The sequence below is a fragment of the Leucopleurus acutus genome (assembly GCF_964270905.1).
Source record: "Leucopleurus acutus genome assembly, chromosome: 11".
NCBI lineage: Eukaryota > Metazoa > Chordata > Mammalia > Artiodactyla > Delphinidae > Leucopleurus > Leucopleurus acutus.
Window position 1 is genome coordinate 54,668,090 of NC_139152.1, and position 23,721 is coordinate 54,691,810.

The 23,721-nt window shown below is 39.9% G+C and overlaps 1 protein-coding gene across 1 annotated transcript in view; it reads left to right on the top strand.

The window, feature by feature from the left end:
* The first annotated feature begins 247 nt into the window (after positions 1 to 247).
* Positions 248 to 23,721, top strand: part of CAND1 (cullin associated and neddylation dissociated 1) — a 53,248-nt gene continuing 29,774 nt past the window's right edge. Inside the window, exons 1-2 of the mRNA XM_082849874.1 lie at positions 248 to 664; positions 22,985 to 23,128. Coding sequence (XP_082706000.1) covers positions 597 to 664; positions 22,985 to 23,128 — 212 coding nt within the window. The 5' untranslated portion in view covers positions 248 to 596. The remainder of the gene's footprint in view (positions 665 to 22,984; positions 23,129 to 23,721) is intronic.

Consider the following 23,721-nt stretch of genomic DNA (forward strand, 5'->3'; position numbering starts at 1 on the left):
CTCCTCCCACTGGCCCCCTATCCTTTAACCGCCGCTTTCAAGTCTCGCGAGAACAGCCCCTTTTGGCCGTTGTCATGCCTCCTGAAGGGCGGGTACGCGAAGATTGACACAGGCTTCAGCCAACAGGATTGTCCTTTACCTAGCGTCTCCGCAGCGTGCGTGGGGAGACTTCCTTGAACCCTGACCTCAGCTTTCCGTAGCGTCCCGCGTCTGCCGCGCCCTCCCCCGGAGCGAAGGAGGCGGGTTTTGGCCTCTTGCCTTAGGGAGCGAGTGCGGAGGGAGTGGGAGTGGGACTGCCCCGAGTGGAAGTGGCTGCTTCTCCGGAGAGAGCCTGCTGTACTCCTCGCTGCTCATGAACTCGTTTTCCGGCGAGCAGCGCCGTCGTTAGGCCGGCCCCGTAGCCTCTGCTTCCCCCGGGACAGGCCCACGCCTCGCCGGGGAGGGGGCAGCCCGTCCAGGCGCCTCCCTTGTCAGCGTCTGCGTCGCGCTGCGACCCTGGAAGCGGGAGCCGCGGCGAGCGAGAGGAGGAGCCCCAGCGGCGGCGGCGGCGGGCAGCAGCACGAGCAGCGCCGGCGGGCGGGATCGAGGCCGGCAACATGGCGAGCGCCTCGTACCACATTTCCAATTTGCTGGAAAAAATGACATCCAGCGACAAGGACTTCAGGTGAGGCCGAAATCCGACCCTCAGCTCCCCTCGGGGTCCCCCATCCGCGGCCCTGGCCCTCACACAGGCCTTGCCCCACCCCTTTGGCCTTAACTGGCTGCTCGGCTTTGCGGAGGTCTCCAGGCCACCCTCCGCTCCCCGATCCCGGCAGGTCCCTTTCCTCGCCCACCTTCTAACCCCCTTCCCCCATTCTTTCCTCTAGGCCGTTGCCCGTCTCTGGTCCTAGGCCTCTTCTGCGTCCCCCACCGCATGCTCTGCCCTCCCAGGACGTGACTTTCGCGTCCCAGGTAGCGTGAAGGAGCGAGATCACGCACCATTGTGAGCAAGGGAGTCGCTCTACGCTTGGAGACCCGGAGGCCAGGCCTACCCGCCGGCCTGCCCGAGGCGCTAGGCCGCCCTGCTCCCGGGGCCAGAGCTGCTGCTGCTGCCCACTCGGGGTCCCAGCTGCCGCCTCATTTCTCGCAGATGTGAGCGGGCCTAGGTGCATTCAGCTCGAACGATTTGCTTTCTTTTCCAGCCCTTCGGGGATTGGGCTATAAACTTTCTTTGGATTATCCCTTTCGTCAAGGTGGGAAGAAGGTGGAGGGGGAGCCAGGAGGGTGGAAACTTGACTCGTAGGGTTTTCCCGCCAGCATTTCTTGTCATTTTCCCTCGTCAGGCAAAAACCCAAGCAGGATCTCGGGGTTTCAGTCTCATTTCCTTAGATCCAAAATTACTGCCAGAAAGGTGAATTACTGAACCTGAAACAAAAAGGTGCAACAAGCAAATGGGTCTTATTGAAAGGAGTTTTCTAATATGGGGATGGTGAATGTGAAGGTTTGTTATAAAGTTCTGTTCCAGGAGACTTGTACGGTTGGTTCCAAACCTTGGTCACATGCATATTGAAGAATTGTTATATTTTCACGGGTAATCTTGGTTTCTCTCCCTCTTTTTTTTTTGCACTACAGAAATTGTTACATTCTTTCCTTCCCGCCTTCTATCCCATCACAAAATCAATCAACTCCCGATCTAATTAGCTTTTTATAGCTTGGATACTTGTTTTGTTCTCTAGTGGTTTTATTTTCTGTGCATTTTAAAGGGAAGAAAAAATAGTCTTCAATTTAAATTGTGGCTGACGGGCTTATTTGTTTTTTTTTGTATGAACGGTACGTTTTAACACCTGAAAACACGCCCAAATCTTATGTACTGGGGAAATATTTTTTGATTTGTGAAAGGAGAACCAAGAAAAATGTAATAATCTGTTCCTAATTAAGTTAATATGCTGGCATATTAAAATAGCCAATGACATTTTGGTTCTGTGACTTCATAGCCAGAAATGATTCTCAAAAAGTTTTGCTATCTAGGGAGTTTTTAAGTATTGTATTCAAAAGTTTTAAAATTAGTTTGCCAATAATAAAGGTTCGAGTGTTCGTTTTTGGAAGAGACGTGTTTATTTTGGGCATTAATATTTTTAGATCTGTGAGTTCTAGGGTCAAAATCAAGATTAAAATAAATAAAAGGTTTTGTTTGTTTTTTAAAGGATTAGAATGCTGTTTACTTCCCTTTGGAGCTTTGCTCCCAATGCAAGCCATTAAAATTTAAATAAACATTTGAATGGAACATACATAAAAAACTTTAAGTAGGTAGAACGTGTGGTGTGATTTTTACCCCCTCCCATTTCTGTCAGTTTGGCTCATTCTGTAAAAGTACTGACTTTCATTCTGATTGTGTTCAGTTTTAGTCTAAAGATAGGACTTTCCCTATAATAGTACAGTTTTGTTCCACTAGTCAGACTTGTGTGTGGATAATATGTTTAGAATAAAGAAGTCAAGTCATGTGATAATACTGCATATGTGATTATTGACTGAAGCTTTCTTTCTTACATTTCCTCTAAAGGAAAGGTAATACGTACATGCCTGAGGAGTTTTTTGTTTTTGTTTTTTCTAATTATATGGAAGAGTAATGCTCTGATGTTAAGATATACTAGTGTTGAACTTGATAAGGATTATCTACCAATTTGGGCTTGAATAAGTTAAAACATTGCTTGGAGGATTACTCCTAAAAATGTGATACTGATAATATTTTTAATAGTTGGTGAATATTATAGAAGATATGCCTAAGAACAGTAAATGACTTCCAGTAATTTGTCATTAAGATATTTTTAACAACTAAGTTTTTAAGACTTAATACGCTCAGACCATTCAGTAATAGACAAGTCTTGGGAACCAAAGCACTATATATATTAGATTACTGACACTTAAGAGATTAATTAAAATAACGTTTGCGGTCAAGTGTTTTGAAGATTTTTCCGTATTTGAATACATGTGTTCTATTTTTAAATGATGCTTTCTAATTTCTCACTAGAAATTTATTTACTTGTTTATTTTGCTGTAAATATCATAGTTATTGTTACATGTTTTAAAATACCTAGTGCTAGAAGGATCTTGAGGACAAGATTAACATTATAGAAAATCTAACATGTGCAGACCACTCTACCTTGTGCTAAGGGGAGAAGAAGATATTATATCCAAAAGGAAGAAAAAACCATTTTTCTCATGGTGGAATCCAAAGGGAATATGACCTACCAGTTACAAATATGGGTTCTAGTCCTGTAGGATTCTTTGCTGTGTACTATCTGGTATCTTGGACAGGCTACTTAGTTTGGGATTAAATTCACTTTTGAGAGACTTGTACATGGGTAATTACAAAAGGTCCCGTATAGGCCCAAATTTTCAGGTCTCTGAATAACTAAATAGTTTTTTTAATGTAAAGAAAGTAAAGAAATGGATGCAGACTTCAAAATTTTGGAATGTCAACGTTTTTAAAGATTTTTTTTTTTTGGTAGGACTTAAATTATAGGCGCAATTTATTGGGGGGAAAACCCTAGTGTCCTTTTTTCTTTCATGTTTTAGTGTTCTTCGAAGGTAGGATACTATGGTTTAGTGGCAGTAAGTAGTGATTCTGTAGATAACAGAATGAAAATTTTAATGTGTATAAACAAAGTGAATGCTGCACCTATAAATATTAATACTGAATATTCAGTGGGTTGAGGTAACTAATAAGGTTCTGCTTTTATTTTCATATGCTTCATCACCAGCTTTTATTTTCATATGCTTCATCACCAGCTGAATTCCAGTATTCCAAGGAATCAAGAGCTAAAAAAATTTTTTACCGTTCTTTTATATCTCTGTACATAATTGTTAATGCTTACTGTGGACTTTATACACTTGATCCTTACAACTTTAGTAAAGTGGATACTAGTAGCAATCTCCGTTTCAGCTGAGGAAACTTCAATCTGGTGATGCTGAGTGCTTGCCCAAGGCCAGTTAAACAGTAGTAGATCAGGGATTTCCAGATACCCCCAGAGCATGAACTCTAAACTACCATATTCTACTTCTGCAAGATTTTGACTAGGGGACATTAAGAGTAAGACCTTAAATTTCAGTTCCCTCTAAGTTAGGCTTAGGGAGTATTTTGTGCTAGAAGATTAAATAATTCCCTGAGAGGGACGACAAAAAGTTGAAGATAGTGCTTGCCTTCAGTATTCTCTGCATGCTTGTTGAGTGGTTAAGGCATTTGTAAAAACATAAATAACCCAGGGCAGTATGTAGTGTTCAGGCTTAAGTGGCAGAGAAGATGAAAGCAAGAAGATTCATTCATGTTCAAGGAGTGATCTGAGCTAGGTCTTGAAGTTCTAGGTAGGTGTGAAAGCACACAATACAAACAGCACTCTTGGGGTGGGGATAGGAACGGGTAGGGACCTTGTCTTACTGAACTGGATCCTCCACTTTATTTAGTGCCTTGGCCATGTGAGTTCTCAATAGATAACTTGTTTTAGTTGAATTTGATTTTAATTCCAGAGTAAAAAAAGCATGTAAGGATTGGGGAAGTTTAAGAAGTCATTGTAAAATCTACCAATCTGTTATTTTTAAATACCATTTGATACAATCTTAAAATAATTCACTGCATTGTAGAATTTCCTAGCTTGATTATGGTTTATGTCACCAAATATATTTATGTGTTTTGACTACTGGAAGGCATTTGCCCTTGGAAACTGTTTAAAATGCTAATAAAAATCTCGGGCCTGTTACAGAATCATCAGTTTTCAGAGTTGGAAGGGAGCTTAGAGATCCCATAACATAGCTGAAAGTACTGTGTGGGCATTTACAATAATGTAACAGGAAAGACTACATTATCTGGACTGCTTGTGCTTGAAGAAAAGTAAGTTTAATCCGAAGAAATAGATTTGCAGAGATTAAGAAGGTGATTTCTGAGCATTTTCTAAGTTCTTTGTACATTGATGGCATTAAGTTACACGATTTCACTTGTGATTTGGTGGGGAGGGATACAGGTATAGTACTGCTAACGCTTATTATCAGCAATGATTAGGGCTCACTACTGAAAAAGAGGAGAAAGGGACCTCATTGAGGAAACTGAAGAAGAAAGATGACTAATAATTAGTTTTATTTACGTGAACGATATTAAGACTGTCCCAAGTTAATTCATAACTCTAAGAGAATAAATGAGAAAAAATGAGACAGCAGTGTGGTGTGTACAAGATATATGAAAGATAATTGGTTCACTCGGTGATGCAGTTGGCCCATAGCATTTAGATTTGTTGGAAACAAGGGTAAAATTGTGTTTATATATTAAGGGAAGGGTTTTGGAAACCACTCATTGTGCAGTACAAAGGATCTATTTCTACCATTATTTTTTTTTTAACATCTTGATTGGAGTATAATTGCTTTACAATGGTGTGTTAGTTTCTGCTTTACAACAAAATGAGTCACTTATATATATACATAAGTTCCCATATCTCTTCCCTCTTGCGTCTCCCTCCCTCCCACCCTCCCTATCCCACCCCTCCAGGTGGTCATAAAGCACCCAGCTGATCACCCTGTGCTATGCGGCTGCTTCCCACTAGCTATCTACCTTACGTTTGGTAGTGTATATATGTCCATGCCTCTCCCTCGCTTTGTCACAGCTTACCCTTCCCCCTCCCCATATCCTCAAGTCCATTCTTTAGTAGGTCTGTGTCTTTATTCCTGTCCTACCCCTAGGTTCCTCATGACATTTTTTTTTCTTAAATTCCGTATATATGTGTTAGCATACGGTATTTGTCTCTCTCTTTCTGACTTACTTCGCTCTGTATGACAGACTCTAGGTCTATCCACCTCATTACAAATAGCTCAATTTCGTTTCTTTTTATGGCTGAGTAATATTCCATTGTATATATGTGCCACATCTTCTTTATCCGTTCATCTGATGATGGACACTTAGGTTGTTTCCATCTCCGGGCTATTGTAAATAGAGCTGCAATGAACATTTTGGTACATGACTCTTTTTGAATTATGGTTTTCTCAGGGTATATGCCCAGTAGTGGGATTGCTGGGTCATATGGTAGTTCTATTTGTAGTTTTTTAAGGAACCTCCATACTGTTCTCCAGAGTGGCTGTATCAATTTACATTCCCACCAACAGTGCAAGAGGGTTCCCTTTTCTCCACACCCTCTCCAGCATTTATTGTTTCTAGATTTTTTGATGATGGCCATTATGACTGGTGTGAGATGATATCTCATTGTAGTTTTGAGTTACATTTCTCTAATGATTAGTGATGTTGAACATTCTTTCATGTGTTTGTTGGCAGTCTGTATATCTTCTTTGGAGAAATGTCTATTTAAGTCTTCTGCCCATTTTTGGATTGGGTTGTTTGTTTTTTTGTTATTAAGCTGCATGAGCTGCTTATAAATTTTGGAGATTAATCCTTTGTCAGTTGCTTCATTTGCAAATATTTTCTCCCATTCTGAGGGTTGTCTTTTGGTCTTGTTTATGGTTTCCTTTGCTGTGCAAAAGCTTTGAAGTTTCATTAGGTCCCATTTGTTTAGTTTTGTTTTTATTTCCATTTCTCTAGGAGATGGGTCAAAAAGGATCTTGCTGTGATTTATGTCATAGAGTGTCCTGCCTATATTTTCCTATAAGAGTTTGATAGTTTCTGGCCTTACATTTAGGTCTTTACTCCATTTTGAGCTTATTTTTGTGTATGGTGTTAGGGAGTGATCAAATCTCATACTTTTACGTGTACCTGTCCAGTTTTCCCAGCACCACTTACTGAAGAGGCTGTCCTTTCTCCACTGTACATTCCTGCCTCCTTTATCAAAGATAAGGTGACCATATGTGCGTGGGTTTATCTCTGGGCTTTCTATCCTGTTCCATTGATCTATCTTTCTGTTTTTGTGCCAGAACCATACTGTCTTGGTTACTGTAGCTTTGTAGTATAGTCTGAAGTCAGGGAGCCTGATTCCTCCAGCTCCGATTTTCATTCTCAAGATTGCTTTGGCTATTCAGGGTCTTTTGTGTTTCCCTACAAATTGTGAAATTTTTTGTCCTAGTTCTGTGAAAAATGCCAGTGGTAGTTTGATAGGGATTGCATTGAATCTGTAGATTGCTTTGGGTGGTAGAGTCATTTTCACAATGTTGATTCTTCCAATCCAAGAACATGGTATATCTCTCCATCTATTTGTATCATCTTTAATTTCTTTCATCAGTGTCTTATAATTTTCTGCATACAGGTCTTTTGTCTCCTTAGGTAGGTTTATTCCTAGATATTTTATTCTTTTTGTTGCAGTGGTAAATGGGAGTGTTTTCTTGATTTCACTTTCAGAGTTTTCATCCTTAGTGTATAGGAATGCCAGAGATTTCTGTGTATTAATTTTGTATCCTGCTACTTTGCCAAATTCATTGATAAGCTCTAGTAGTTTTCTGGTAGCATCTTTAGGATTCTCTATGTATAGTGTCATGTCATCTGCAAACAGTGACACCTTTACTTCTTTTCTGATTTGGATTCCTTTTATTTCCTTTTCTTCTTTGATTGCTGTGGCTAAAACTTCCAAGACTATGTTGAATAAGAGTGGTGAGAGTGGGCAATCTTGTCTTGTTCCTGATCTTAGTGGAAATGGTTTCAGTTTTTCACCATTGAGGACGATGTTGGCTGTGGGTTTGTCATATATGGCCTTTATTATGTTGAGGAAAGTTCCCTCTATTCCTACTTTCTGTAGGGTTTTTAATCATAAATCGGTGTTGAATTTTGCCGAAAGCTTTCTCTGCATCTATTGAGATGATCATATGGTTTTTGTTCTTCAGTTTGTTAATATGGTGTATCACGTTGATTGATTTGCATATATTGAAGAATCCTTGCATTCCTGGAATAAACCCCATTTGATCATGGTGTATGATCCGTTTAATGTGATGTTGGATTCTGTTTGCTAGTATTTTGTTGAGGATTTTTGCATCTGTGTTCATCAGTGATATTGGCCTGTAGTTTTCTTTGTGACATCCTTGTCTGGTTTTGGTATCAGGGTGATGGTGGCCTCGTAGAATGAATTTGGGAGTGTTCCTCCCTCTGCTATATTTTGGAGGAGTTTGAGAAGGATAGGTGTTAGCTCTTCTCTAAATGTTTGATAGAATTCCCCTGTGAAGCCGTCTGGTCCTGGGCTTTTGTTTGTTGGAACATTTTAAATCACAGTTTCAATTTCAGTGCTTGTGATTGGTCTGTTCATATTTTCTATTTCTCCTGGTTCAGTCTTGGCAGGTTGTGCATTTCTAAGAATTTGTCCATTTCTTCCAGGTTGTCCATTTTATTGGCATAGAGTTACTTGTAGTAATCTCTCATGATCTTTTGTATTTCTGCAGTGTCAGTTGTTACTTCTCTTTTTCATTTCTAATTCTGTTGATGTGAGTCTTCTCCCTTATTTTCTTGATGAGTCTGGCTAATGGTTTATCAATTTTGTTTATCTTCTCAAAGAACCAGCTTTTAGTTTTATTGATCTTTGCTATCGCTTTCTTCATTTCTTTTTCATTTATTTCTGATCTGATTTTTATGATTTCTTTCCTTCTGCTAACTTTGGGGTTTTTTTGTTCTTCTTTCTCCAGTTGCTTTAGGTGCAAGGTTAGGTTGTTTATTCGAGATGTTTCCTGTTTCTTAAGGTAGGATTGTATTGCTATAAACTTCCCTCTTAGAACTGCTTTTGCTGCATCCCATAGATTTTGGGTCGTCGTGTCTCCATTGTCATTTGTTTCTAGGTATTTTTTTATTTCCTCTTTGATTTCTTCAGTGATCACTTCGTTATTAAGTAGTGTATTGTTTAGCCTCCATGTGTTTGTATTTTTTACAGATCTTTTCTTGTAATTGATATCTAGTCTCATGGCGTTGTGGTCGGAAAAGATACTTGATACAATTTCAGTTTTCTTAAATATACCAAGGCTTGATTTGTGACCCAAGATATTATCTCTCCCGGAGAATGTTCCATGAGCACTAGAGAAAAATGTTTATTCTGTTGTTTTTGGATGGAATGCCCTATAAATATCAATTAAGTTCATCTTGTTCAATGTATTATTTAAAGCTTGTGTTTCCTTATTTATTTTCATTTTGGATGATCTGTCCATTGGTGAAAGTGGGGTGGTAAAGTCCCCTACTATGAATGTGTTACTGTCCATTTCCCCTTTTATGGCTGTTAGTATTTGCCTTATGTATTGAGGTGCTCCTATGTTGGGTGCATAAATATTTACAACTGTTATATCTTCTTCTTGGATTGATCCCTTGATCATTATGTAGTGTCCTTCTTTGTCTCTTCTAATAGTCTTTATTTTAAATTCTATTTTGTCTGATATGAGAATTGCTACTCCAGCTTTCTTTTGGTTTCCATTTGCATGGAATATCTTTTTCCATCCCCTCACTTTCAGTCTGTATGTGTCTCTAGGTCTGAAGTGGGTCTCTTGTAGACAGCAAATATATGGGTCTTGTTTTTGTATCAATTCAGCCAATCTGTGTCTTTTGGTGGGAGCATTTAGTCCATTTACATTTAAGGTAATTATTGATATGTATGTTCCTATTCCCATTTTCTTAATTGTTTTGGGCTCGTTATTGTAGGTCTTTTCCTTCTCTTGTGTTTCTTGCCTAGAGAAGTTCCTTTAGCAGTTGTTGTAGAGCTGGTTTGGTGGTGCTGAACTCTCAGCTTTTGCTTGTCTGTAAAGGTTTTAATTTCTCCATCAAATCTGAATGAGATCCTTGCTGGGTAGAGTAATCTTGGTTGCAGGTTTTTCTCCTTCATCACTTTAAATATGTCCTGCCAGTCCCTTCTGGCTTGCAGAGTTTCTGCTGAAAGATCAGCTGTTAACCTTATGGGGATTCCCTTGTGTGTTATTTTTCCCTTGCTGCTTTTAATATGTTTTCTTTGTATTTAATTTTTGACAGTTTGATTAATATGTGTCTTGGCGTATTTCTCCTTGGATTTATGCTGTATGGGACTCTCTGTGCTTCCTGGACTTGATTAACTATTTCCTTTCCCATATTAGGGAAGTTTTCAACTATAATCTCTTCAAATATTTTCTCCGTCCCTTTCTTTTTCTCTTTTTCTTCTGGAACCCCTATAATTCGAATGTTGGTGCTTTTAATGTTGTTCCAGAGGTCTCTGAGACTGTCCTCAGTTCTTTTCATTCTTTTTTCTTTATTCTGCTTTGCAGTAGTTATTTCTGCTATTTTGTCTTCCAGGTCACTTATCCATTCTTCTGCCTCAGTTATTCTGCTATTGATCCCATCTAGAGTCTTTTTCATTTCATTTATTGTGTTGTTCATCGTTGTTTGTTTCATCTTTAGTTCTTCTAGGTCCTTATTAAATGTTTTTTGCATTTTGTCTATTCTATTTCCAAGATTTTGGATCATCTTTACTATCATTATTCTGAATTCTTTTTCAGGTAGACTGCCTATTTCCTCTTCATTTGTTAGGTCTGGCGGGTTTTTATCTTGCTCCTTCATCTGCTGTGTGTTTTTCTGTCTTCTCATTTTGCTTATCTTACTGTGTTTGGGGTCTCCTTTTTGCAGGCTGCAGGTTCGTAGTTCCCGTTGTTTTTGGTGTCTGTCCCCAGTGGCTAAGGTTGGTTCAGTGGTTGTGTAGGCTTCCTGGTGCAGGAGTCTAGTGCCTGTGTTCTGGTGGATGAAGCTGGATCTTGTCCTTCTGGTGGGCAGGTCCACGTCTGGTGGTGTGTTTTGGGGTGTCTGTGGACTTATTATGATTTTAGCCAGCCTCTCTGCTAATGGGTGGGGTTGTGTTCCTGTCTTGCTAGTTGTTTGGCATAGGATGTCCAGCACTGTAGCTTGCTGGTCGTTGAGTGAAGCTGCGTGCTGGTGTTGAGATGGAGATCTCTGGGAGATTTTCGCCGTTTGATATTATGTGGAGCTGGGATGTCTCTTGTGGACCCTTGTCCTGAAGTTGGCTCTCCCACCTCAGAGGCACAGCATTGACTCCTGACTGCAGCACCAAGAGCCTTTCATCCACATGGCTCAGAATAAAAGGTAGAAAAAGTAGAAAGAAAGAATTAGTAGAAGAAAGAAAGAAAGGAAGGAAGGAGGGAGGGAGGAAGGAGGGAAGGAAGGAAAAAAAGAAAGAAGGAAGATAAAGTAATATAAAATAAAGTAAGATAAAATATGAAGTTATTAAAATAAAAAAATAATTATTAAGAGAAAAAACAAAACAAAAGAAAAAAGGACGGATAGAGCCCTAGGACAAATGGTGGAAGCAAAGCTATACAGACAAAATCTCACATAGAAGCATACACATACACACTCACAAAAAAAAGAAAAGGAGAAAAAATCATAAATCTTGCTCTCAAAGTCCACCTCCTTAATTTGGGATGATTCGTTGTCTGTTCATGTATTCCACAGATGCAGGGTACATCAAATTGATTGTGGAGGTCTAATCCGCTGCTTCTGAGGTTGCTGGGAGAGATTTCCCTTTCTCTTCTTTGTTCTCACAGCTCCCAGGGGCTCAGCTTTGGATTTGGCCCTGCCTCTGCGTGTAGGTCGCCTGAGGGCGTCTGTTCTTCGCTCAGACTGGACGGGGTTAAAGGAGCTGCTGCTTCGGGGGCTCTGGCTCACTCAGGCTGGGGAGAGGGAGGGGCACGGAATGCGGGGCGGGCCTGCGGCGGCAGAGGCCAGCGTGACATCGTACCAGCCTGAGGCGCGCCATGTGTTCTCCCGGGGAAGTTGTCTCTGGATCCCGGGACCCTGGCAGTGGCGGGCTGCACAGGCTCCCTGGGAGAGGGTTGTGGATAGTGACCTGTGCTCGCACACAGGCTTCTTGGGGGCGGCAGCAGCAGCCTTAGCGTCTCCCGCCCGTCTCTGGGGTCCATGCTTTTAGCCGCGGCTCGCGCCGTCTCTGGAGCTCCTTTAAGCAGCGCTCTTAATCCCCTCTCCTCGTGCACCAGGAAACAAAGAGGTAAGGAAAAGTCTCTTGCCTCTTCCGCAGGTCCAGACTTTTCCCCGGACTCCCTCCCGGCCAGCCGTGGCGCACTAACCCCCTGCAGGATGTGTTCACGCCGCCAACCCCAGCCGTCTCCTGCGCTCCGACCAAAGCCCGAGTCTTAGCTCCCAGCCCCGCCCGCCCTGGCGGGGGAGCAGACAAGCCTCTCGGGCTGGTGAGTGCCGGTCGGCACCGATCCTCTGTGCGGGAATCTCTCCGCTTTGTCCCCCGCACCCCTTTTGCTGTGCTCTCCTCCGCGGCTCCGAAGCTTTCCCCCTGTGCCACCCGCAGTCCCCGCCCGTGAAGGGGCTTCCTAGTGTGTGGAAACCTTTCCTCCTTCACAGCTCCCTCCCACTGGTGCAGGTCCTGTCCCTATACTTTTGTCTCTGTTTATTCTTTTTTCTTTTGCCCTACCCAGGTATGTGGGGGGTTTCTTGCCTTTTGGGAGGTCTGAGGTCTTCTGCCAGCGTTCAGTAGGTGTTTTGTAGGAGTTGTTCCATGTGTAGATGTATTTCTGGTGTATCTGTGGGGAGGAAGGTGATCTCCGCGACTTACTCTTCCGCCATCTTCGCTCATTTTACCATTATTTTTTCTTCTCTAATTGGATTTACTAAAGATGAATAAGTTCTGTCCTCAGTGAACTTTCAGTCGCCAAGTGTGTGTGTTGCAGTCTGACTGTCTTGCTCATAAGTTTTTGCAGAGCCTGGCACAGTTTCTAATGATGGTACCCCCCAAATACTTGAACAAATCAATGAGATGGCACTGCCTGTAGGTTAATCCACCTGGGACTCCCATAAAAGTCTGAAAGTTAACATCTTAACTTCCTCCTCTCCCACCTTAAACCTTTTTTATTCTTATTTTGTTGTGTTATATTACCATCCACCAAATGTCCCAGTTGGAAAGCTTGATGTCACCCTTTCCTCTTTACCTTAGTTCCCTGATGAGTATTTCTCAAATTAGTCTCTCTCAGGCCTCTTTTTAATCCAGTCTTTTGGTAATTCTTCCATTAGAATTTTCTTTCTAAATATCACAGCTGACGTTGCCTTCTGCACTAATTCCCATAGACTACGAGATAAACTCTAAACTTAGAGGTTGCCCTCCTAGGCTTACTGAAATTACTCTCCCTCAAATCCCTCACAATCTCCAGGTAACTAATTTAGTGGGTGTTTTCTTTGCTCTTCTATTTGATATGTAATGTAAGCACTGTTTACCACTTTTTTCTTCTTGATATTCTCTTATATGTATAGATGTCCCTCACAGGTTTGGTTTGTTACCATGTAGTGAGGGAGAACACATACTATGGGATATCTCAGTAGGAGGGTGTTAGGACCTATTTGGGTAATTTTTGGAAGGAAGCAGAGGTTTGCTTTAGATTGGATGTTGTCAGAAAGGGGCAATTCTTTGTATTTTTTTTATTATTACTTTTTATAAAGCAGATTCTTATTAGTCATCAGTTTTATACACATCAGTGTATACATGTCAATCCCAGTCGCCCAATTCAGTACACCACCATCCCCACCCCGCCAGGGTTTCCCCCCCCCTTGGTGTCCATATGTTTGTGCTCTACATCTGTGTCTCAACTTCTGCCCTGCAAACCGGTTCATCTGTACCATTTTTCTAGGTTCCAGGTACATGCGTTAATATATGATATTTGTTTTTCTCTTTCTGACTTACTTCACTCTGTATGACAGTCTCTAGGTCCATCCATTTCACAACAAATGACTCAATTTCGTTCCTTTTTATGGCTGAGTAATATTCCATTGTATATATGTACCACATCTTTTTTATCCATTCATCTGTCGATGGGCATTTAGGTTGCTTCCATGACCTGGCTATTGTAAATAGCGCTGCAGTGAACATTGGGGTGCGTGTGTCTTTTTGAATTATGGTTTTCTCTGGGTATATGCCCACTAGTGAGATTGCTGGATCATATGGTAATTCTATTTTTAGTTTTTTAAAGAACCTCCATACTGTTCTCCATAGTGGCTGTATCAATTTACATACCCACCAACAGTGCAAGAGGGTTCTCTTTTCTCCACACCCTCTCCAGCATTTATTGTTTATAGATTTTGAAATGATGGCCATTCTTACTGGTGTGAGGTGATACCTCATTGTAGTTTTGATTTGCATTTCTCTAATTAGTGATGTTGAGCAGCTAGCTTTTCATGTGCTTCTTGGCCATCTGTATGTCTTCTTTGGAGAAATGTCTATTTAGGTCTTCTGCCCATTTTTGGATTGGGTTGTTTGTTTCTTTAATATTGAGCGGCATGAGCTGCTTATAAATTTTGGAGATTAATCCTTTGTCAGTTGCTTCATTTGCAAATATTTTTTCCCATTCTAAGGGTTGTCTTTTTGTCTTGTTTATGGTTTCCTTTGCTGTGCAAAAGCTTTGAAGTTTCATTTAGGTCCCATTTGTTTATTTTTGTTTTCATTTCCATTACTCTAGGAGGTGGATCAAAAAAGATCTTGCTGTGATTTATGTCAGAGTGTTCTTCCTATGTTTTCCTCTAAGGGTTTTATAGTGTTCGGTCTTACATTGAGGTCTGGAATCCATTTTGAGTTTATTTTGTGTATGGTGTTAGGGAGTGTTCTAATTTCATTCATTTACATGTAGCTGTCCAGTTTTCCCAGCACTACTTATTGAAGAGACTGTCTTTTCTCCATTGTATATCCTTGCCTCCTTTGTCATACATTAGTTGACCATAGGTGGGTGGGTTTATATCTGGGCTTTCTATCTTGTTCCACTGATCTATGTTTCTCTTTTTGTGCCAGTATCATATTGTCTTGATTACTGTAGCTTTGTAATAGAGTCTGAAGTCAGGGAGTCTGATTCCTCCAGGTCCGTTTTATTCCCTCAAGACTGCTTTGGCTATTTGGGGTCTTTTGTGTTTCCATACAAATTGTGAAATTCTTTGTTCTAGTTCTGTGAAAAATGCCAGTGGTAGTTTGATAGGGATTGCATTGAATCTGTAGATTGCTTTGGGTAGTAGAGTCATTTTCACAATGTTGATTCTTCCAATCCAAGAACATGGTATATCTCTCCATCTATTTGTATCATCTTTAATTTCTTTCATCACTGTCTTACAGTTTTCTGCATACAGGTCTCTTGTCTCCTAGGTACGTTTATTCCTAGGTATTTTATTCTTTTTGTTGCAATGGTAAATGGGAGTGTTTGCTTAATTTCTCTTTCAGATTTTTCATCCTTAGTGTATAGGAATGCCAGAGATTTCTGTGCATTAATTTTGTATCCTGCAACTTTACCAAATTCATTGATTAGCTGTAGTAGTTCTCTGGTGGCAGTTTTAGGATTCTCTATTTATAGTATCATGTCATCTGCAAACAGTGACAGTTTTACTTTTTCTTTTCCAATTTGTATTCCTTTTATTTCTTTTTCTTTTTTGATTGCCGTGGCTAGGACTTCCAAGACTATGTTGAATAATAGTGGTGAGAGTGGACATCCTTGTCTTGTTCCTGATCTTAGAGGAAATGCTTTCAGTTTTTCTCCATTGAGAATGTTTGCTGTGGGTTTGTTGTATATGGCTTTTGCTATGTTGAGGTAGGTTCCCTCTATGCCCACTTTCTGGAGAGTTTTTATCATAAATGGGTGTTGAATTTTGTTAAAAGCTTTTTCTGCATCTTTTGAGATGATCTTATGGTTTTTATTCTTCAAAATGTTAATATGGTGTATCACATTGATTGATTTGTGTATATTGAAGAATCCTTGCATCCCTGGTATACATCCCACTTGATCATGGTGTATCATCCTTTTAATGTGTTGTTGGATTCTGTTTGCTAGTATTTTGTTGAGGATTTTGGTTTTTTTGTTTTGTTTTGTTTTTTGCAATGCGCGGGCCTCTCACTGTTGTGGCCTCTCCCGTTGCGGAGCACAGCCTCCGGATGGGCAGGCTCAGCGGCCATGGCTCACGGGCTCAGCCACTCTGCGGCATGTGGGATCTTCCCAGACTGGGGCATGAACCCGTGTCCCTTGTATCGGCAAGCAGACTCTCAACCACTGCGCCACTAGAGAAGCCCTTGTTGAGGATTTTTGCATCTATATTCATCAGTGATATTGGTCTGTAATTTTCTTTTTTTGTAGTATCTTTGTCTGGTTTTGGTGTTAGGGTGATGGTGGCCTCATAGAATGAGTTTGGGAGTATTCCTTCCTCTGCAATTTTTTGGAAGAGTTTGAGAAGGATAGGTGTTAGCTCTTCTCTAAATGTTTGATAGAATTCCCCTGTGAAGCCATCTGGTCCTGGACTTTTGTTTGTTGGAAGACTTTTAATCACAGTTTCAATTTCATTACCTGTGCTTGGTCTGTTCATATTCTCTATTTCTTCCTGGTTCAGTCTTGGAATGTTATACCTTTCTAAGAATTTGTCCATTTCTTCCAGGTTGTCCATTTTATTGGCATGGAGTTGGTTGTAGTAGTCTCTTAGGATGCTTTGTATTTCTGCGGTGTCTGTTGTAACTTCTTCTTTTTCATTTCTAATTTTATTGATTTGAGTCTTCTCCCTTATTTTCTTGATGAGTCTGGTTAATGGTTTATCAATTTTGTTTATCTTCTCAAAGAACCAGCTTTTAGTTTTTTTGATCTTTGCTATTGTTTTCTTTGTTTGTATTTCATTTATTTCTGCTCTGATCTTTATGATTTCTTTCCTTCTGCTAACTTTTGGTTTTGTTTGTTCTTCTTTCTCTAGTTCCTTTAGGTGTAAGGTTAGATTTTTTATTTGAGATTTTTCTTGTTTCTTGAGGTAGGCTTGTATAGCTATAAACTTCCCTCTTAGAACTCCTTTTGCTGCATCCCAATTGGATCATCGTGTTTTCATCGTCATTTGTCTCTAGGTATTTTTTGACTTCCTCTTTGATTTCTTCAGTGATCTCTTGGTTATTTAGTAATGTATTGTTTAGCCTCCATGTGTTTGTGTTTTTAATGTTTTTTTCCCTGTAGTTCATTTCTAATCTCATAGTGTTGTGGTCAGAAAAGATGCTTGATATGATTTCAATATTCTTAAATTTACTGAGGCTTGATTTGTGACCCAAGATGTGATCTATCCTGGAGAATGTTCCATGTGCACTTGAGAAGAAAGTGTAATCTGCTGTTTTTGGATGGAATGTCCTATAAATATCAATTAAATCCATCTTGTTCAATGTGTTATTTAAAGCTTGTATTTCCTTATTTATTTTCATTTTGGATGATCTGTCCATTGGTGTAAGTGAGGTGTTAAAGTCTCCCACTATTATTGTGTTACTGTCAATTTCCTCTTTTATAGCTGTTAGCAGTTGCCTTATGTATTGAGGTGCTCCTATGTTGGGTGCATATATATTTATAATTGTTATGTCTTCTTCTTGGATTGATCCCTTGATCATTATGTAGTGTCCTTCTTTGTCTCTTGTAACATTCTTTATTTTAAAGTCTATTTTTTCTGATGTGAGTATAGCTACTCCAGCTTTCTTTTGATTTCCATTTGCATGGAATATCTTTTTCCATCCCCTCACTTTCAGTCTGTGTGTGTCCCTAGGTCTGAAGTGGGTCTCTTTTAGACAGCATATATATGGGTCTTGTTTTTGTATCCATTCAGCAAGCCTGTGTATTTTGGTTGGAGCATTTAATCCATTCACATTTAAGGTAATTATGAATATGTATGTTCCTATGACCATTTTCCTAATTGTTTTGGGTTTGTTTTTGTAGGTCCTTTTCTTCTCTTGTATTTCCCACTTAGAGAAGTTCCTTTAGTATTTGTTGTAGAGCTGGTTTGGTGGTGCTGAATTCTCTTAGCTTTTGCTTGTCTGTAAAGCTTTTGATTTCTTCATCAAATCTGAATGAAATCCTTGCTGCGTAGAGTAATCTTGGTTGTAGGTTCTTCCCTTTCATCACTTTAAGTATATCATGCCACTCCCTCTGGCTTGTAGAGTTTCTGCTGAGAAATCAGCTGTTAACCTTTTGGGAGTTCCCTTGTATGTTGTTTGTCGTTTTCCCCTTGCTGCTTTAAGTAATTTTTCTTTGTCTTTAATTTTTGCCAGTTTGATTACTATGTGTCTCTGCGTGTTTCTCCTGTATGGGACTCACTGTGCTTCCTGGAGTTGGGTGGCTATTTCCTTTCCCATGTTAGGGAAGTTTTCGACTGTAATCTCTTTAAATATTTTCTCAGGTCATTTCTCTCTCTCTTCTCCTTCTGGGACCCCTATAATGTGAATGTTGTTGCATTTAATGTTGTCCCAGAGGTCTCTTAGGCTGTCTTCATTTCTTTTCATTCTTTTTTCTTTATTCTGTTCTGCAGCAGTGAATTCCACCATTCTGTCTTCCAGGTCACTTATCCGTTCTTCTGCCTCAGTTATTCTGCTATTGATTCCTTCTAGTGTAGTTTTCACTTCAGTTATTGTGTTGTTCATCTCTGTTTGTTCGTTCTTTAATTCTTCTGGGTCTTTGTTAAATATTTCTTGCATCTTCTCGATCTTTGCCTCCATTGTTTTTCCGAAGTCCTGGATCATCTTCACTATCATTCTGAATTCTTTTTCTTTCTATCTCCACTTCATTTAGTTGTTTTTCTGGGGTTTTTATCTTGTTCCTTCATCTGGTACATAGCCCTCTGCCTTTTCATCTTGTCTGTCTTTCTGTGAATGTCAGAAAGGGGTAATTCTGTCATTTGACATCTTTTTTTTTTTTTTTTTTGCGGTACGCGGGCCTCTCACTGTTGTGGCTTCTCCCGTTGCGGAGCACAGGCTCCGGCCGCTCTGCGGCATGTGGGATCTTCCCGGACCGCGGCACGAACCCGTGTCCCCTGCATCGGCAGGCGGACTCTCAACCACTGCGCCACCAGGGAAGCCCATCATTTGACATCTTAATAAATGTTATAAGGAGGGCATAGTAAAGCAGAGGGAAAGCTATAATTGGTAAAGAAGTAGCAGTCACTCATTTAGTTAGGAGGATGTTTGGTATTTTATGTTGCTAAGTGAACTTACCTGAAATGGATGTTCTGTGTGTTTATGCCCAGGAAAAAAATATGCTTTCCCTGAAAGCATCAGATCTGTTTGGGTTATTCATTTGGATGTTATCATTGAAGTTTAGGTATGAGCCTTCGAACAGTTCCTGGACTGTAGGGGCTGCTGGGTCACCTCCGCCCCCCACCCCCGGCAGTCCTTACTTTTGGCCAAGGGCAGACAAAGTTGGTCTGCAGGGCAGTAAGTCACGTTGTTGATGTCTTCAATTTGGTTGGGATTTTGCTGATTAGGATCAGAGGAGTGGCCATTCAGTATAGTCTGTAGTTGAACCAGGCTTGTTAAATCTCTCTTCCTGTGTTGTAAGATGAATGGTTGAACCGTCTAATGTGTGACAGTGGTTATTCAATAACACTAAGACTGGACAGAACGTATACTGACTATAACACCCAAGTCCTGTGGTTTCCCTTCTATTTCTTTGTCCTTTTCCTAACTCATCCTTTACCATCCCCATATCTAATCCATTTCAAAGACCTATAAACTTTAACCTTGTAAATCTCAAATAGGGTTTGTTCTCATTATATTATTCACAGTAGTTACTTATCTAACATGTACTTTTTCTGGAAGCCTTCTTGTATTTAGGAACACTAGATAGCACTTCAACACCATGCTTGAGGGTCATTTTAAACAGCAAAATTACCAACAGAAAGCACAAACATGCAAAAAAAAAAAAAAACGAAAAAAAACACGTGGCTCCAGATAGACTGAGAAGAGGATGCTTGTGTACAGTATGAGAGCTGAAATAGGCAGAGTGTCACCTGGTGCAGTGTCAGCTGGGAGTGTGTGCAGAACGTGTGCTTTGGGTGATTCAGATATTTCCTGGTTCTTCGCATGTCTGCAAATGTCATGAAAGTGCTGGAGAATTGATTTGGGGGTTACAACAAATTTTACTCTGCTAATAATGAGAACTGGCTGTGTATACATTTTTTCCGTCTCCATTTATTGTCATAACCCTAATTCTGGCTACCATCATTTCTCACTTAGACTGCTGCATAGCTCTCGTAACTGTTCTCTATCCAGTCTGCTAAATGAAGTTTGGTTCTCTCAAACTGTTTTCCACAGTGTAGATGGAGTAATACTTCTGAAATGTAAATCTGATCATTCCATTTACTCCCCATCTCTACCTCAGATGAGTAGCTTTCCATCACTTTTATTTTATCATTATTATTTTTTAATTTTAAAAAATTGTCTGGCCATGCTGTGCAGCGTGTGGGATCTTAGATCCCAGACCAGGGATCGAACCTGCTCCCTCTGCATTGGAAGCGTGGAGTGTTAACCACTGGGCTGCCAGGGAAGTTCCTCCCATCACTTTTATTTATTTATTTATTTTAAAACATCTTTATTGGAGTATAATTGCTTTACAGTGATGTGTTAGTTTCTGCTTTATAACAAAGTGAATCAGCTATACATATACATATATCCCCATATCCCCTCCCTCTTGCGTCTCCCTCCCGCCCTTCCTATCCCACCCCTCTAGGTGGTCACAAAGCACCAAGCTGATCTCCCTGTGCTATGTGGCTGCTTCCCACTAGCTATCTATTTTGCATTTGGTAGTGTATATATGTCCATGCCACTCTCTCACTTCATCCCAGCTTACCCTTCCCCCTCCCTGTGTCCTCAAGTCCATTCTCTGCGGCTGCGTCTTTATTCTTGTCCTGTCCCTAGGTTCTTCAGAACCATCCTCCCATCACTTTTAGAATAAAGACTAGAATCCTAGTAAGATCTTCAAATCTCTTTAATCTTTTGGCCCCTGCCTACTTGGCCATAACCTCCCCACCCCCCACACACAGTTTCCTTTTCATGCTTAGGATCTCAGTCTTCCCTGATACACAACTTTCATTCCAGTCTAGGTCATGTTACTTTGTTATCCCGTTATCTTTTCTTTATGCCATATTCCTTTCCTTCATAGCATTTATCTCAGTTTATAACTACATATGTAAGTACTCATGTATGTAGTTTTAAAAAATCAGTATGCCTCTATTCAGCTGTTATGTAAGTTCCAAGATAGCAGGAAACAACTGTGTTTGCTTTTGCCAGCCCTTGTATCCATAGTACCTAGCACAGTAACTGACAAATAAAAGGTTCTCAGTACATAGTGCATGAGTATATACAACCTTTCCCATCTTGACCTCAGCCTACATTTCCATCTTCCTGTTAGGTTTCTATTTCCCTGTGCCTCAGACACACTGAATTGCTTCACTCTGAGGTATTATGCCCCTCACCACCACCACCACCATGCACACAAATACATTTAAAATCCCGAACCAGCTTTCCCCATGCAAGCCCTGGTAATCCTCTGAGATCCAAACTAACTATCGGTTCTTTGGTGTGATCCTTGCCAAACACCCTTGAGTGTTTTAGAAAATTTGTGTGAGATTCTTCCGTTTACCTGTCTGCTGTGTTAGATGAATAAGTTAAGAGGGGACTGAGTATAAATTTATCATCTCAGCCCTTAGCCCCATACCTAAAGCAGTAAATGCCTAAGAGACGTTTTACAAATTGACTTTTGAATCTTCCATAGACAGCTTTCAAACTGGTCAAACAACTTCCTTATAAAATTTATAGTGCAAACCTTTTAACACATGAACAGAAGGAACTTTCTGGTTTCAGGGTCAAAATTAAAAAGTAGTTCTTATAACCTCATACTATCTCAATCCAGGTTTTCTGAGTTTAAAAAATATTGTCTATTGCTAATTTTGCCGGTGCTCATTTCAACTTTTAAAAAATGTTTAACCGTTAATTATTGATTTTTGAAAATCAGTAGACTTGTTTATTAGAGTATAAGCTCTCTGAGGCTAGGAGTCAAGACTTACATCTTATCTGTTCTTTGCTCATAGTCCAGCCTTTGTAGCATCATAACAGGCAGTGAATAAATAAATGGTAAATAAAGGAAGGAATCTGTGTACCAGTATAGTTTCTTCAGAACTATAAAGTAACTTTTTTTTTTATTGGGATTACATGCTTTTTTACTTAAATTGATGATCACTATGTTTTCTCTTCAACCAGATGATTAACATTTCAGGGGTTCTTAGAGGTCCTAACTGGTATGGTTGTTTAATGGATTTTATCTAAGTAAAATAGTTAAGGTGCTTTTCATGCTTTGTGTGTAGAAGTGCCTGCATTAGTGTTCTATTCAGTTGTTCTTTTAACTTTCTGGAATATTGTGTGGTTTTAATTTCATTTTGTCATCATATAAAATGGGGAGGGGCTTCCAATTAGAAGAACGATGTTAATTTTTAAAAGGCCCATGCTTAATTTACCTTGTATTATCCCAATTTGAACATATGCTCAGTTTAATAAGACTTGATAAGAATTGTGCTTGCGCATAGTTTAAAACTTTGTCCTTTGGTAGTGGTTCTTAAGGAAAGGGGGCTGGATGTCGGTTGGAATAACTTTTGGAATCACCTCTTCATCGTTTTGAAAATACATTTGATCCTGGTTGTGGGAGTTGGGGTGGAGGTGAGAATTTGCATTTTGGAATTTTCCCAGTGATTTGTAATATGTAACTCCCAATCCAACACAACAGTATTACACAGGAAGGTATTCTTAATGTTAGTTAAAGACTTCCTAGATAAAATTCAAATCACATGCAACGAAAAAGTAAAGAGGAGCTTTTCTTCCCCTAAAAGCAGTGATGCAATTACAGCTGACCCCTGAACAATGGGTTTGATCTGCACGGGTTCACTTATATGGGAAATTTTTTGACCACGATCTGTGGTCAGTTGAATCTGCAGATGCGGAAGTGCAGATGTGGACGGTGACTGTAAAGTTATACATGGATTTTTAGCGAGGTGGGGGGAGGGTGACCCCCTTGACCGCCACGTTGTTCAGTGGTCAACTTTATTAGAATGAAAGAGCATTCATTGAAGGTCTGGTCAGTAAATTTGAAATCAACACTAACCCGGGGAAAATAATTTTAGCCAATGATACCTTGTTTAGAAGACTAGATCAGGACTTAGATATGAATGATAGCATTGGATTTGAAAACTGTGATTTTTTTTTATTAGTGCTTAAAAAATTTTAATTACGAACAAATTTTAATTTTTTGACAGGTTTATGGCTACAAATGATTTGATGACAGAACTGCAGAAAGATTCCATCAAGTTGGATGATGATAGTGAAAGGAAGGTAGTGAAAATGATTTTGAAGTTACTGGAAGATAAAAATGGAGAGGTACAGAATTTAGCTGTCAAATGGTAAGTTGTTTTTTACTTGCTTCCTACCGCCTTCACTTTCCTTTAAAAAATTCAGTGTAATAACTGGTAGATTATCTTAGTCTTGTACTATGTCTTTCTGGAGTTTTTCTTTAGAATTTGTAGGTGATTTGGTTTAGTATTTGTACTTGGTACGTGAGACACATTTCCTTATATGTAGTTTCTGTATTGGCTGGACATGTTATTTTAATTTTTATGAAATACATGTAGGAAACTCCAGAAAGAGTAATTCTCTTACTTGTTTGGCCAGGTTTTTTAGCTAGGTTAAAAGGCCTATCCATCTCTGTATTTCGGGGAGGAGGGGTGGTTTTAAGAACCAATGACAAGGAAGTAAAAAAATAAGACTTGATAAAGGATAACAACAGTTAAAACCATAGTTTAATTGACACTGATGATACAGTAGTTACAAAGAATCTCCTAAAAATTGAGAATTCCAGTTACCTTTGTGTGTATGGTGCATTGACAGCATCTTGTTAGGTGTGATATTGACCACTGGACTCTTATTCTTAGTTAAAGGTACAGAATTTGAGTTCTTGGTAAATTGTATTAGTGCATCTATTTAATTTATGCATACC